General features: G+C 49.4%; 1 protein-coding gene across 1 annotated transcript in view; it reads right to left on the bottom strand.

The window, feature by feature from the left end:
* The window catches only part of CSMD2 (CUB and Sushi multiple domains 2), a 287923-nt gene that overhangs the window by 40045 nt on the left and 233665 nt on the right, over window positions 1-14213 (bottom strand). Inside the window, exons 44-50 of the mRNA XM_026863211.1 lie at window positions 12267-12444; window positions 10390-10535; window positions 6556-6636; window positions 5661-5774; window positions 3729-3917; window positions 2881-3027; window positions 1804-1992 (exon numbers count right to left, since the gene is read on the bottom strand). Of these exons, the coding sequence (XP_026719012.1) occupies window positions 1804-1992; window positions 2881-3027; window positions 3729-3917; window positions 5661-5774; window positions 6556-6636; window positions 10390-10535; window positions 12267-12444 (1044 nt within the window). The remainder of the gene's footprint in view (window positions 1-1803; window positions 1993-2880; window positions 3028-3728; window positions 3918-5660; window positions 5775-6555; window positions 6637-10389; window positions 10536-12266; window positions 12445-14213) is intronic.

The raw sequence follows: 14213 nt of genomic DNA, 5'->3' as shown, positions 1-14213 counted from the left end.
AGAGACAGGTGTTAGTGTTTCTTGTGCACCTCCCATGGGAAACGCGCTTCCCACACCCCTCCACCACACAGCACAGACTTGGGGTGCTCAGTGACACCGCAGGAGCCCCCCCCACTCCCAGTGACAAGCCATGGACTCGCCGGCTCTGACTCCCTCCCTAGTGGCCTGGGAGCTGGGGCCCAGGGACTTGTTTCTGCTTCAAACCCTTGCTGTCAGGGATACCTCAGCCAAGCACATCCTCTCCCAACCTCCTCACACGTCCTCTCTCCATCTCCTCCCCCTCTTCATGTGTAAAACCCATTCCTCACACACCGTTCCACCTCCGGGAAGTAAACACACATTTTGGAGCTGAACACGAAGCTCAAGGTGGCATTCCAGCACACCAGGGCAGTTAAAGACTTAGCAGCATTCATACCTATCCCTGATTACATGATTTTTCCTGAAAAAAAAACCAAACCACGCAGTACATCAGAGAAATTCCTTACGCTGGGCTAAGGATTCGGGAGGCACAGTTGCCATGACAGCCCCTTGTGCCTGCTGGTCTTGCTGCGCAGCTCATCTGCTCATTCCAGCACTCAGCGTTTGCCCCCGTCCGTGTTATCACTGAGGCTAAATCCCTGTCCGAGCTGCGCCCAGCTCCCCCTTGCCAACGGGACTGGGTGGCAGGGTCTTGGTTTACTGCTTTCTGCTCACTTTTAAATAAATACAGCCTTGAAAGGGCTCCAGATGGATACACACACACACACACACACACACACACCCCCACACCCACACACCCCATTACAGCAGGAGTGCTTGCACCCCTGTGCAATTTCCAAAGAGACTAAGTGATTCAGGAGCTTGGAAAGGATTTTTTCGAGGCTCTTGGTACCTTCCACACGAAATAACCCCGCTTTTCCTTACGGCTCGGACTGGACAACAACACAGACACCACAATGAGATTTTGCCTGCGCTGTCTCAGTTCTCTGGCTAGTTTCCAGGGAAGCCAATGCAATATTAATCCCCAGTGCTCGGTCCCCTTGGAACATGGATGAATGTTCAAAGACACTGAAAGGCTTCATCAGAATAAAGATGGGCATTTTATCAACACAAAGGAACAGGGATGATTGGCGGATTGAGAAAAAGGTGCAATCAGAAAGGGAACATAGTGAGGGAGGAAAAATAGCGCAAAAGTAAAGTCCCCTGGGGCACACTGCCCTGTCCTCCCCTCCGCTCCCACGCCTGGAAGGAGCCTGTGCCAAGTACGGTATGTCATAAAGATTAAGGTTAATTAGGAGGAAATGCGGAAAGAACAACTACATGCCTAAATTCTACAAGAAGCCAAGAGAAAACGGGCACCCTCTGAATCCCCAGAAATTTCTCATCCCTGTTGGCACAGGCAGACCTAAGAGAGCACTTCCAGAAATACCAAAGGAAATTCCAGTCACTAAAACCCAGCGGGACTTGTGCTTCTGCCAGCCTTTCCAGATTCTTCCAACATCCTCTCCTGTCCTTAACCACGGCTCAGCTGCATCTTTACTGAGAGTTCAAACTCTTCTCCAACAGCAGCCTTTGCACTGACCTACTTTTTCTCCCCTTCCCCAAGCCAGACAACGACCCTCTGCTCCCAGACGGTTTCTCCTTTCCCTCCTTGCTCATCTATTCCCAGGGGCTTGGGCATAAGAGGAGCACCCCTCGCTGCCCGCCTGCACCTCCAGGCCTCTTCTCACTACAGAATTGGGGGGAATTTTATTTTTACCGCATTCTCCTCAGTCTCTCCTACGACTCCCAGATCCTCGTAACGACACGTTTGCCTGCTCTCACCTTGGCACAGAGGGATCGCTTTGTTCCAGTGGAAGTAGCCCTGAGGGTGCTGGGAGCAGGTGGCGGTGCTGTGCCCAACGAGACGATAGCCCGTGTCGCAGCCGAAGCGGACCGTGCTGCCAGGCTGCAGCCCCGTCTGGCTGAGGATCAGCCCATGCGCCGGCGGCTGCGGGAGGCTGCAGTAGGGAGCTGGAGAGAAGGGCAGGAGAAAAGAAATCAATGACTGGATAGGCAGTATCGAGACAAATTTCCTTCCCGTTCCTGTTACACTGTGCTAACCAGAACCTGAGGCTGTACAAGGAACAGAGGTGGATAAATATAAAGTCAAAGAGGGAAAGAGCGCAGGGCTACTATCAAAGTTTCACTCAGCTCTAGAAATAAAGAGTAATTTCTGATAACTAAATATTCCTTAATTCATCTACTGAGTAAAGTCATTTTTTATTTATGACATACTGGCAAGTTCCCAACTCAGTTTTATCACTTCCATTAATTAAGATTTGCTGAGTTCCAAAGCACTGTAATTCATTTTAAGGAATTCTCAGCAAACACTCAGTAGCCAGCAGTGGGTTTGTGCTGAACAAGCAGCCACGACTCCATGGTCCCACTGCTGCAAGAGCAGTGGCGGAACACCTGAGCGGGAGCACAATGTTTTAAACAATTTACTGCCAAGGCAGTCACGTCTAAGTTGTGCCTCTCGCACCAAGTCCTTCCCTTTCGTGAGATTCATCTTCAAACATCTCAAAAGGTCTCACTGCATGGACACGGTAATTCAGGAACAGTCTACTGCGAATTGCAGGGGATGAGTTTCATTCATCCAGAGCCACAGGGTTATATATTCTGGTTCTGATTCTTAGCAGCTGAGAAACCAGCCAAAGCTTCAAGGTTTCTCCTGCAGAGAGACCTGCCTTGCCCAGCCTGGCCAGCTCAGACCCAGCCCGGCTCTCTGCGCCTTCCCAGGCCTTGGCAGCAGCTGCCAACACAGATGGCCTATGCCCCTCTGCAGCAATTTCGTGGAGATCCTTGGCTGAAGATGTGGCCGTGTTCTTGGCAGAGGCCCCCAGCCTCCGCTGCGCTTACCCGAGTAGCGGATCTTGAAGCCTTTTCTGTTGTAGGCGTGATCAGAGGACCAACGGAGATAGACTTTGTTCCCGCTGCTGGTGACGGTCAGAGGAGCAGAGTAGTTCCCACTCAGAGAGAGGAGCAGGGGACTCTGGCCAGAGGGACCTGTAAGGAAGGAGAGCGAGGAGAAATCAGGGCTGACACGCAGAGAGTCGCCCGTGGGCCTCGTGCTGGGGTGTTTGTGAGGAGGAACAGGCACGGTGGGGAACTGCAGCACGGGAGCTTGCCCGAGGAGTCCAGGGACTGTTTGTGAACATGAGTCCCAGTGCAGACAGCCGGCTCCTGGGAAACCACCAGCAAATAAAGCCCAGCTGACCGCAGTAAGACCAGGATTTTGCTCCAGGCAGCTTGTTTTCAGCTCAGGTCCTGCCGGGCAACCACAGGAGCATCAGCACAGCACTTGGACTCTGCATTTGGTTACAAAGCTGCTTTGCTGTCAATATTGACAGATCCCCTCTCAGCTCATGAGAACTCACAGACCTAGAAAAAAACCTGGTCTTCACCTTCCCAATTCATCCCTTCCCAGCAACCTCTGCTACAATTTCTCCCAGGAGCTTGCTAACTCCTGCTCCTTTTTAAAAAATACCGCAGATCCATCCAAAAATCAAATTATTGATATTTTCTTATTCAGAAAATCAATAAGTCTTAGGAGGAGCTTTCTTAACATCCAGCAGAAGGATATAGGCAGAGTGGTGGAAAGCTCTCCCCAGAGCGCTCTGGAACAGAGATTAACAACTAACAAAACCCGACCATTTCTTCCATCTCCCCTCGGTTGCTATTGCAAATCAAACTGGTGAATCTCTTACCATCAAAGATTTCAAATTCATCGTATTGTTTCTCACTCAGGAAGTACTCTATGGTGAGGGAGATGTTATACCCAGGCTCTACCTTCACCACCCAAGAACAGGTCTGAAAGTGAGGGTAACTCCCCAGGAAGCTCTGGCTGAGGATCACACCGGTGGAGTCGGTCATAACCTCGTTCATCGGACAGCGCACTGCAGGGAACGTGACGGAGAGACAACAGAAAATTATTTTTCCTGTTTTGTAGAGGAAGGAAGGAAACACGGCCAAGGAGGTCTGTCTTGATGAGCTAGGTCAAGACAGAGCACAACTCCCAACCACGTACATCCACTGCACTCCCTGACCCCTGGGGCTCACAGAGAACCCTCAGACCCTGATGTAGGCTCCGAACGAAGCGTGTTGTGCTTCCACAAACCTGAGCATTCGAAGGAAGGGTGAAAAAACAACGTTGCAAATCAACCATTTCAACTGTCCTTGCATCATTTCTCATCTCTTCAAAATGAATGGTGCTCCAGCCGAGCAACTGTTCTCGCATTACAAAACACTCCCTGGGAATCCCTGGAAACTTTATTACCTGGCTTAGAACAAGGTGCGGAGCTACAGGCTTACCCCAGGTCACCCACAGAGTTGTTGACTAGGACATAAGAACTCTTAATTCCTTTCTCTAATCACTACATCCCATTCAGCTTCTGGAAATACCAAATCCAGCTGAAAACACTAAATAGAAGACCAGCAAAAACACCCCAGAAGAGGAGGCAAACACACAAAATGAGCAAAAAGCATAAAAAAGAAAGGGATCTTTATTTGTCTATAATCGTCACTAAAGCCCAGTGCAAACACTGTACTTGTATTAATAGAAAACAGCCAGAACTATCCAGAAAGAACAGCGTATTCTTTCCAAATCCTTAATCCCATCAGTGATTTTTTGACCTCTGTAAATTGGTGGCCAGATGTAATTTAAGCAGTCCCTTTACCCCCAGGCTAACAACCATAGTAAATAATTGAATGACCTCCCTTTCTCTCCTTCAGTTCATGCTATTTCAGAGAGAATAAAGCTATAGAAAAATATCCCATTATATGGTAAAAATGTTCAGATAGAAGGGAATGAAGGAGATGAAATAATCACGGCTGGAGCGAACAAAAGCACCAGCAGGAATCCAGAGGATAAATAAGGTAACACGGTGGCACGGAAACATCTCTGGGATCCCTCCTGAGCAGCAGCAAGGCGTACAACGCAGTGTGCTCGGGGCTTTCATTTCTCTCCCATGTAATACATTCTGTGGCACTAATAGAGGAGCTGTTCCTCGCAGGATTGCCTCGCCGGGGGAGCTCACTCCGCCGCAGCCCGCTCTCCCGTCCCCTGCCCCTGTCTCACTGGCAAACTGTCAGCACAGAGTCCCTGCCCCCTCCCAGGCTGAGGATATCTGGGTGACTGGGAGAACGACTTCGCGAACAGTCAGACACGAGGGGTGTCCCACCTCTGCTCAGGCCCTGGTCAGGGAAGTACAAGCTTCGAGTGCCGTCCCGAACTGGGGTACCCGCTGCAAGGAGCGCGGAGACCCTGCAAAATCCCGGGAGCCAGCAAGGGGTGGAGGAACCTTCCCCATCATTTAGCTGCTGCTCTAAGTTCCCCAGCAGATCCCTCTGTTATTTGCTGGTTGTTCCCTGAGCCTAACCACGGCGACAGCCCCGGGACAGGCTGCGAGGCGGGCGGGGAGAACAGCCCTTCCCTGCACAGAGGCATCTCCCTACCCTCTTCACAAGGGCCCAAGGGGTGGTGGTTTGGCACTACTGGGACCCTGGAGATGCGAGAATTAACCCCAAAGATGCAACATGTGCAAGGAAACCTCTCCCCTAGCTGCCACCCAGCTTGCTCCCTCCCTCAGCAAGCCCCCGTGTGTCGCAGCAGCCTCTGGGTAGGGAAGCTTTGGCTTTACCTTCACACGTGGGTGGAGGTCCTTCGAACTGGAGGTGAGTGCCAAGTTTGCAGGTCAGGATCTCATTTCCAATCAAGGTAAAGCCAGGAAGGCACCTATACCTCACTATGTCACCTACGGACAGAAACAGAGAACATCCTGACCCAAGAGAAGGATCAACTCATCAAGGCTGAACCGTGCCCTAGGAAGAGGGTACATGGGGCACACAGACCTCTCGGCTGTGCCTCTGCCGTGGAGCTCTGGCATGACCGTGCAGAAATAAAAGGAGTAGATGCAGAAATAAAAGGCGTACAAAGGCATGCTGGAGTCTCAGTTGGGATAAACTGCTGTCATGTCGCTGAGACTATTATGATTTGTGCAAGCTATTTCAGGGGGAGACTTCCCTCAAAGAGAGCAGACAGTGAGAAAAGCTGCTTTAAAATAAATGACGGCTACTTCACTGGTTGCAGACACACTTAAAATGGGGATGTAACCGTGAACAGCCGCAAAAAATATAAAAAGCACAGTCGATATGGGTGAAAGGTTCTCAGGAAAAGAATAACGGCCTTTAAGCTTTCACCCAACACTTCAACACTTTGTTTGAAACACCTGAAAACTACTATTGTGGCAAAGATTTCTGAATGTCTCTGAACAAGCTCAGGGCTTTCACAAAAGCCAGAGCACTTCTGTTCCGACGGAGAGGAAAAGCCTCAGAACAATCGGATCGATCTGACTCCGTGTGAATGTTGGGTGTCGAGCAAGGTGACGCACAGCTCCCCAGGCCACACGGTTACACGTGTGAAGAGGTCTCCTGAAACCCCAGATATGGGGTGACAACACGTGTGTGTGTTCCTGTGGGCATTCCCAGCAGCTGAGGGAGGCGGGAAGGAGGGTTAAGAGGACCCAGAGAGGCTACCTATGTTAAATTCTTCATTCTCAGTGACAATCTCTGCGTTGGGAACGATGGTCGGAGGCTGACATCTGAAGAGCTGGTAGGCTGAAAGAGCAAAGGAAGAGGAGCAGGTGTTAAGCTGGGGGTGAAGGCAGCCACGGCCATCTCAGTGCTAAGCACAACAGCAAATCCTCCCTCTCCACAAGCAGAAGGAATTGGCAGAAGTACAACCAGCCCTCTCCCCACTCCTAGATCCAGGTATTTGTGTCCCAAAGCAGCTTTCTCCAGTTTCTTACACCTAATAGGAAAGAGACTTCTGACAGCCTGAGGAGATGTAGGTGCCCAGACAGTGTCAATCCATTCGGATGAATACTGAAGGACGACTGATGGGTGCTGACACGAGGAAACGTTGTTGGCACTTTTGGGGGACACCAAAAGAGAAGGATCCCGGTGACCTCAGTGGAATCACAGAATAGGGAGAGTCTCAGACTACTTCAGCACCACGTAGACTACAATAATTATTCTGAGAATTTCATCCTTACCCGTCCTCAAACAGAGATAGCGAAGATCACCGATTTATTTTCACCTTGGAATTATTCAGCTAATTTCTAATTCCAGGAGTGCTGTTTTCAACTGCAAATCCTGCATGTAGCTTGCAGTTCACAAAGTAACCTATGCAAGGTTGATGTCAGTGCCTCATGGAAGGCAAACCAGGGCAGACCTCGTACTCTTTGCCCAATTAGGTGTTTTTTTCCAGGGGTACCATGTGGCTAAATGGGAAGAAGAAATCCAGTCGATGAGCAGAAACAATTCCTTATGGAATTCCTTAAGCACCTGACCAAATACACTGCAAATCGCAAATTTTCCACCCAATGTTAAAGATCAGCTAACACTGAGCAAAACAAATGCACTGCTTACAAGCATGTGGGTGCATAAGGCTGGAGCACTGCGCTGCTTATGAAAATAAACACACAGGAGCTGTGAGCACCGTTAAATTGAAAATATGGTACTGGGAACTAAATGAATATTAATGAAAGACATTTTCTGCTATTTGCTCAGCACTTTTCTGCATCTTTGCTCCCCCTGCACCTGACCCTGGACAAGCATAACTTCCTCTGAAATTTATATCAGCCCTTTAATTTAAGATACTGGAGCTCAAGCTGCCACTGAATATTAATTCTTACTAACTCCACGATGTCGAACTCTTCACACTGCAGCAAGGCTGGCAGCAACCTTAATGAGGCTTATGGTGATGCTTAAATACACACGTACAGAAACAGATGCCCCGCTGCCTTGGACCAGTTTCCTCACCCCCTAACCCAGAGTAGGATTATACTTTCCCAAAAGGTGTGTGGAAAAATGCGATGTTTGGAGGGCTGGGGAACGGGCTGGAGGGACCACAGGGGCTTCTGGTGAACGGGAGGGATGGGCTTATGTATCCCGTGTGCAAGGGGGAGGAAAACACCAAACACGTGCTACTACAGTGAGCTAAACTCGACTGGGGCAGGGTCAAAGCAAAGAGCCAGCTTTGGAATTTGGAGTCAGCCTCTGCAAACCACCACACGGCAGCCCAGAGAATGGATGAGCCGAGGCTGGGAGAGCTCGCACGTGGGATGGGAGAGGAGCAGGAGACAGCAGGGAAGAATCCTTCTGCTACACAGCAAAGAGCTGTCCCAGGAGGTAACACACTTATTTGCAATCTTTTAAACAGATGTTTGACGGTGGGGGGAGAAGGAAAGGAAACCGTAACAAAAATTTAAATTAAATGCAATTTAAAAAGTGCTTGACAGCATCTATTGAAGTGGAAAGATAACCCAGCATTTACAGCATTAATCTCTCCATAATGGGCCGTATTTCAGTACTGAGGTGTGATTAAGATGGCTTCAGCATATGGGTGATACAGCACCAGTAAAGCTCCTTTCAACAGCACATCCATTTGTTCTCGCCAGGACAAAACAGAATCCCGTCCTTGAAACCACACTGGGACCCCCTTGAGTTACTGGGCCATAAAACCCTTTCCCATCACGCTCACACATCAGTTCGCGCTGGCACCTGAACTAACCCGTCTAATAATAGGTGCAAAATCATCATTTTTCAAGGGATGCTATTGAATCTTTGAGCTCTGTGAATCATTCTTTCGTTTCCCTCCCTCCACCCTAAGGAAACATTTCTTTGCAGGCATTTAAAAGGGCAACGGCTCCCTGACACGGTGCTGATCACCACTCTACGGGAAAAGACAATTTAAAGCCGAAGGAGGATGTCTCCGATGTCCTAGATCTGCCAGCATGCAGGCACAGAAATGAAAATATACATTGCTGTAGATCCCGAGGAAACCGCACTTCCTGCGGTTACGCTGCAAAGGGGGATGACAATGATTGAACCGACTGCGCTGTCTGAGCCTGGTGTGAAAATTTTCATCCTTTTCCTACAACTTTCTTGGTGAGCAAGGCACCACCAGGCAGGAGGAGAGCCTGGGAAGAACCTCACCCTGGAGGCGACCACCTCGACCACTTGTATCTTTGAGGTTGGGTTTTATACTGAAGTCCCATGTACAAAGGGAGCAACGAGCTGGTAAATGACACTTTAATAAAAGGCCAAGCAGTTGCCAGAGTGCCCAGCTGGTTAACGGGTTGGTTAACAGGTTATAAACGACCTCTAGACTACACCAATTCCTACCAGCACCGACTCCAGACCTCTCAGGCCTGCGAGTGGCTTTATACCCCACATAAACCGTAAGTTAAAGGAACATCAGTATGAAGTGCTATCAAGATTAGAGAACGGCAACATACGCTGATGGGCTCTAACCACAGCAATGACAGTATTCTAATTCCTATTACAAAAGGAAGCATCCACCGAACTGCAGCAGTGTTTACACGCTGCTCATTTCTAAGCCAAACTGCTCAAACCATCATTTTTTGGGGGCATAACTGTTATATATACACCACTGTCCGGTAATATAAATCTTGTAGTGTTTTGGAGCAGCAAACCAATTCCTTCTGAAGCCTAGAAAACATTCTTTAAATTCAGCCTGTCTGTATAATACTGGCCTTTCGAAACAAAGCTAAGTCGTTCCGCACAGATCCATCGTGTAATTCAGGCAAGACTTTGCTGACGTTGTTGCCAGGAAATTACCGAAGCAAGAGGAGGTCTCCATTTGCACTTTCCAAAATCCCAGCGCTGCCGTAGGAACTTGTTAGCTAATCCAATTTCAAGTTGGACTCTTGTTTAGTAGTGGAAAGCAAATGTTCTCATTTCAACGTAATACCCAACATCTCGCCAGCGTGAGCTGCGCTCATACCAAAGAATCCCAAAGTAATTCAGGGATTTACAGGAATCCTCTTCCTCCCCAGAGAAATGAAGTCAACTCTCAGCTGGAACATACTTGCCATTTGTAACAGGTCACCAGGATGACCCAACTGGTTTAGCACAGCACTGGAAAGACAATTCTGCATCCAGCCAACACTGTGAGGAATGGGATCTTCAGGTAACTGGTGCTACCAGGAATGGGATCTGCAGGGAGGGGATGGTATTTACAGGCATCACCTTGAGAGAGGTGCAGGGTTGGGAGGGCTGGTAGTTTGCAGGTATTTGAGCTGTGCTTGAATTAGCACAGCGTTACAGATGGGTTTCCACATCTGCACAGGCTGGGTGACCACTTGCCAGCACCCAACTGTGTAGGAGAGCTTCAATCTCAAACCTGTAAAACCGGGCCCTTGGTGGAAGACTTCAGGTAAAAGCGTAATTTTTCACATCTCTTCCCCAGAACTAGCCCTCCCCACAACAAGCCACAACTGATCCGTGCCCCTCTGCATCCCGAGGCAGGTATAGAGCATGTGTTGCTCAGTAACCAATACAGACCGTAGAAATAAATGGCAAAAATCCCTCCGTTGGCTGCATCGCTGTGGAATTTCATCAGGACCTGATTGGAAGAGCTTTGGGCTGATTTCTTAGCGGAGTTGCCAGTGAACACACCAAGCTGTGGGGCTGTTTGCTGTGGACCATCCCTAAAATCGTATGTCAGAAACACAAGAAAAGAGCATTATTACATCTCTTTAATCCTAGGCAACAACCAGCCTCCTACGCTGCATTGCACAGAACTCCTCCATGCTCTTCCTTCCTTGCCCTCCCTTTCCGACGCTGATGTTACAGTCTCAGCAGCTCCCTGGGCAGCTGCCCCGGACCCCTGCCCCACTCCCCAATCCATTATAATCACGATAATCTCTTCTGGCAGCAGAGCACTCACCCAGCACACAGTTACAAACACGAACTTCATTTTTAACCTCAGGACTTGAAGAATTAGGGCCAGTTTTCCGCAGCAGTTTCGCTCCCTGTTTGCACAGCAGACACTGAGATATTTTGAAAGTCAGATATTGATTGAGTGCTACAAGCTCAAGAATTTGACCACAAGCTCTTCAGCCAGTGCAGGTACGTGTGCTCCCCTGGCTGACTGGGGATGATAACGGGCCATTTCTCCTCCCTTCTCCAAACTGGAAAGGAAGATCCGGGCCTGTAACACTCTGTGGGGTGAAGAGATCAGCTCCACTTCGCTAACCACAGCAGAGCTGCACCCGTGTTACATCAGAGCTCAACAGTTCCCACTTGCTGCTGTTTAAAAAGCAGCTGGGAGAGGACGGTCGGTTCTGGTGACCAGCGCCATCCCAGCCTTGTCTTTGCAGGCAGGGACAGCAGCCTGGGGATTGTGGGGCTGCACAGCTCTGACTGCCAAAGCAAAACCAAAAGAGAACGTTGGTAAATGGAAATGATTCACCAACGGATTTTTCTTCATTCAGCCTCTGGCCATAGACAGGTAGCTATAGATAAAAAGTGCAAAAGGAAAAAAAAAAAAAAGAGCCCCATAAAAACGTCTACTGGAGAACTCGGAAGCAAAAGGCAACTCCTATTATGCGAGTCTGAGCAAGATTCATTACAACTAAATTCAGCTTGAGATAAAGACCCTGTTTTCCATCAATAAAGTGTCTTCTGTGCAGCCCCTTGGGCTTCCCAAGAGATGTTTCCTTGTTCCGTGCAGCAGAGCATTTTGGAGCTGCAGGGACAGGCTGATGGCGAGCGGGGCTCTGCCACCCAACACCCTCCTGCCGCAGGCGGGATGTCGGGCAGCACCCCTGGAGCTCGGCCCCTCCTTGGAGTAACCATGGCAAAGCAGGGGGAAGGTGACTGCTCACCCCAGGCACTGCAACCATCTGACATCCTGCATCTTTACCTGCTGACGACCGCAGAAATCAACGGCAAGACAGAGCAACGGGGTCTGACAGGCGCTGCTACAGGGCCAAGGGTGGGACTGCTCCCCCCCGAGCTGCACGGCACTGAAGCAAAAGCACCGTGGAAGCCACAGATTCCTGGACAGACTCGCCTCTAGACCCAAGGATGACAGCTCCATCACTTGGCATGAGCAGCCTACTCATGCAGTGATCATTCGCCTTCACTGACCTCGCGTTCCCTGCCTGCGTGTTCCAGGAACGTAACATTAACGGTGTTTGGAGACAGACACCTTGTCCGTTCTGCTAGCCCCTTGCAGCACACGGTCCTTAATCTAAAAGCTCTACCAAGCCCCCGAGTTAAACACAGTCCAAATTCTCATCCCAGAGGATACTCCCACTCTCGAGCACAGCACTACCCACGCACCATGGCAAAGGCTGCCCTATTTATCAGCAATCTTTCTGAAACGGAGCTGTAGTGGCAACTCCAATCAGTCCTCACACCTTGGCTGTACCCACCAAACAGTGATGAAATCGTTGTAGGGCTCCGTTTGCAGCAGAGTGAAGTTGAGATGGATTCCATATCCCACTGGCACCGTGAGAAGCCAAGTGCAGTCCTGGGAGTTGGGGTACTGGTTGGGGAAGCCAGGAGAGTAAACTGTACCGTTTTGGGCAGTGACGTTCCCCCCACAAGGCACTGCAGGTAATCAGACAGAAACACAGACCTAATGGAGAAATATCCCTCAGACAATAACTCTTAAAGATCCTCTATTTCCCATTTTTCTTCCTTTTTTTTTTTTTTTTTTTTAAAAAAAATTTTTAACAAAAAAGATAGCAGTTCTGAATACAGGAGGATTCAGCCCCAAACTCTCGGCCAGGCTTCCCTCAAACAATTCCTGTCACAACTACCTCTACCATTTTCAACTTAATTCCATTACAATAAATTTATTAAGTGCTTCAGAGCTGAGTCTGTCAGGGCGTTTTGTACAGATGCGATAGCCAGGTGCACAAATAAACTCTGTCTTATGACCTAGTAAGAGTCTTTGGGCTCCACCAGCTGTCTGCACCCATGCATGGAAAATACAGCTCCTGACAAGCTCCTACCAGTGGGCAAATCCATCCACTTGTTCATACAGCACGGCCTGGACCAGAACCATGAGCAGCTGGCTTTTCACAGAGTATGTCTGAGCAGGAGGGAAATGATGATTTGTATGACAGCAGCATCCAATTCATTAATCAAGAGGACAGTTCTACTGCACTAGGTATCTTCGAGGTCCAAACGAACTTGCAAACTGAAGAGAAGCAATTAGAAATGGGCAGTGAAAAAGAGAAAGATGACATCCTGCTGAAGGCAAGGCAGGAGGGCCACAGCACGTCCCTAGGTCTGAAAGTCCCATGTACAAGCATCAGCTTCTGGAGGTCCCTGGCACGGAAGTTCAGTGGGAACGGTGGTAAAATCTGCAGCGTGTTACTGGCAACCTGCGCCACCTGAAAGGCGCGGGGGTAAGTGCAGACGGTGTCACCTGCCTGAGCCAGCGTGTTCTAGAAGCCACATGGCTGTATTAACCCGGCCCTTGGTTGAGGCTAACACGCTCTCCCTCCCAACACAAGTTACTAATTCAGGCTCAGGGCTGAACGCTCACTCTTTTTCATCCAGGAGTTGCTCCTCAACCTCTCCCACCCTGGCTCGGTGTGGCAGGTCAGAGCCAGGCTCCACATATCCACTGCCTGCTCCTGCTCTGCCTTCTCACGTGGTCTGTCGGGCTGAGAAAAGCATGTGTATTTATCTAACTCCATACACTAATTTTCTGAAACAAACACCCAAGAAACCTTGGGGGGCAAGTTCCTTTCTGCCCCACAGAGCAGCAGGCAGCCTGCTGATCACCGGAAAAAACTCCCTGAAGTGATGCTGGAAACCTTGGCCTCTGTGCATTTATTTCAGAATTACAGCTTCTCTTTTAATTAAAAGGGCTTTCAGCTGTGACCTGTGTGGGAAAGGTGAGGTGGTGAGCCTAAGGCAGTGAGTCCTCACTGCTCGCTGGTATGCAAAAATGGACCATTTAAGGACACAGCTAGAGAAGGAAAGCTCTGCATTGACTTTAACAGCACTAACAACCCTCCAGATGTGCACACAGAGAAAAAAACAAATGGACCAAAACGTACCTAACCCTTCACTCCTCCCTGCTATTGGAAGGGCTACAGAGCAAGGAAAATACTTAAAAAACACAATAAAGGAGGAAAAATTGGATGCCTGGCAGAGCTGATGCCTGAGGTAGATAAGGGCATAAACCTGCCAGCACCAGCCCCCACCTTACCAGCAGCCCCCAGCTGAGCACCAGACAGTTTCCCAGTAACACACATCTTGGGTGCCTTGCTGGGGTCAGTGAAAGGGCAGCCAAGGATTCAGTTCTTTCTGCTTTGTGTTCTCTGGGGTTCAAGGACTTAGGACTTAAAGGAGGAAAAATA

The sequence above is a fragment of the Athene cunicularia genome, assembly GCF_003259725.1.
Source record: "Athene cunicularia isolate RWA chromosome 23 unlocalized genomic scaffold, athCun1 chr23_part1, whole genome shotgun sequence".
In the NCBI taxonomy this organism is placed as follows: domain Eukaryota; kingdom Metazoa; phylum Chordata; class Aves; order Strigiformes; family Strigidae; genus Athene; species Athene cunicularia.
The sequence above is the reverse complement of the archived record's forward strand: the minus strand, read 5'-3'. Positions and strand labels throughout refer to the sequence as shown.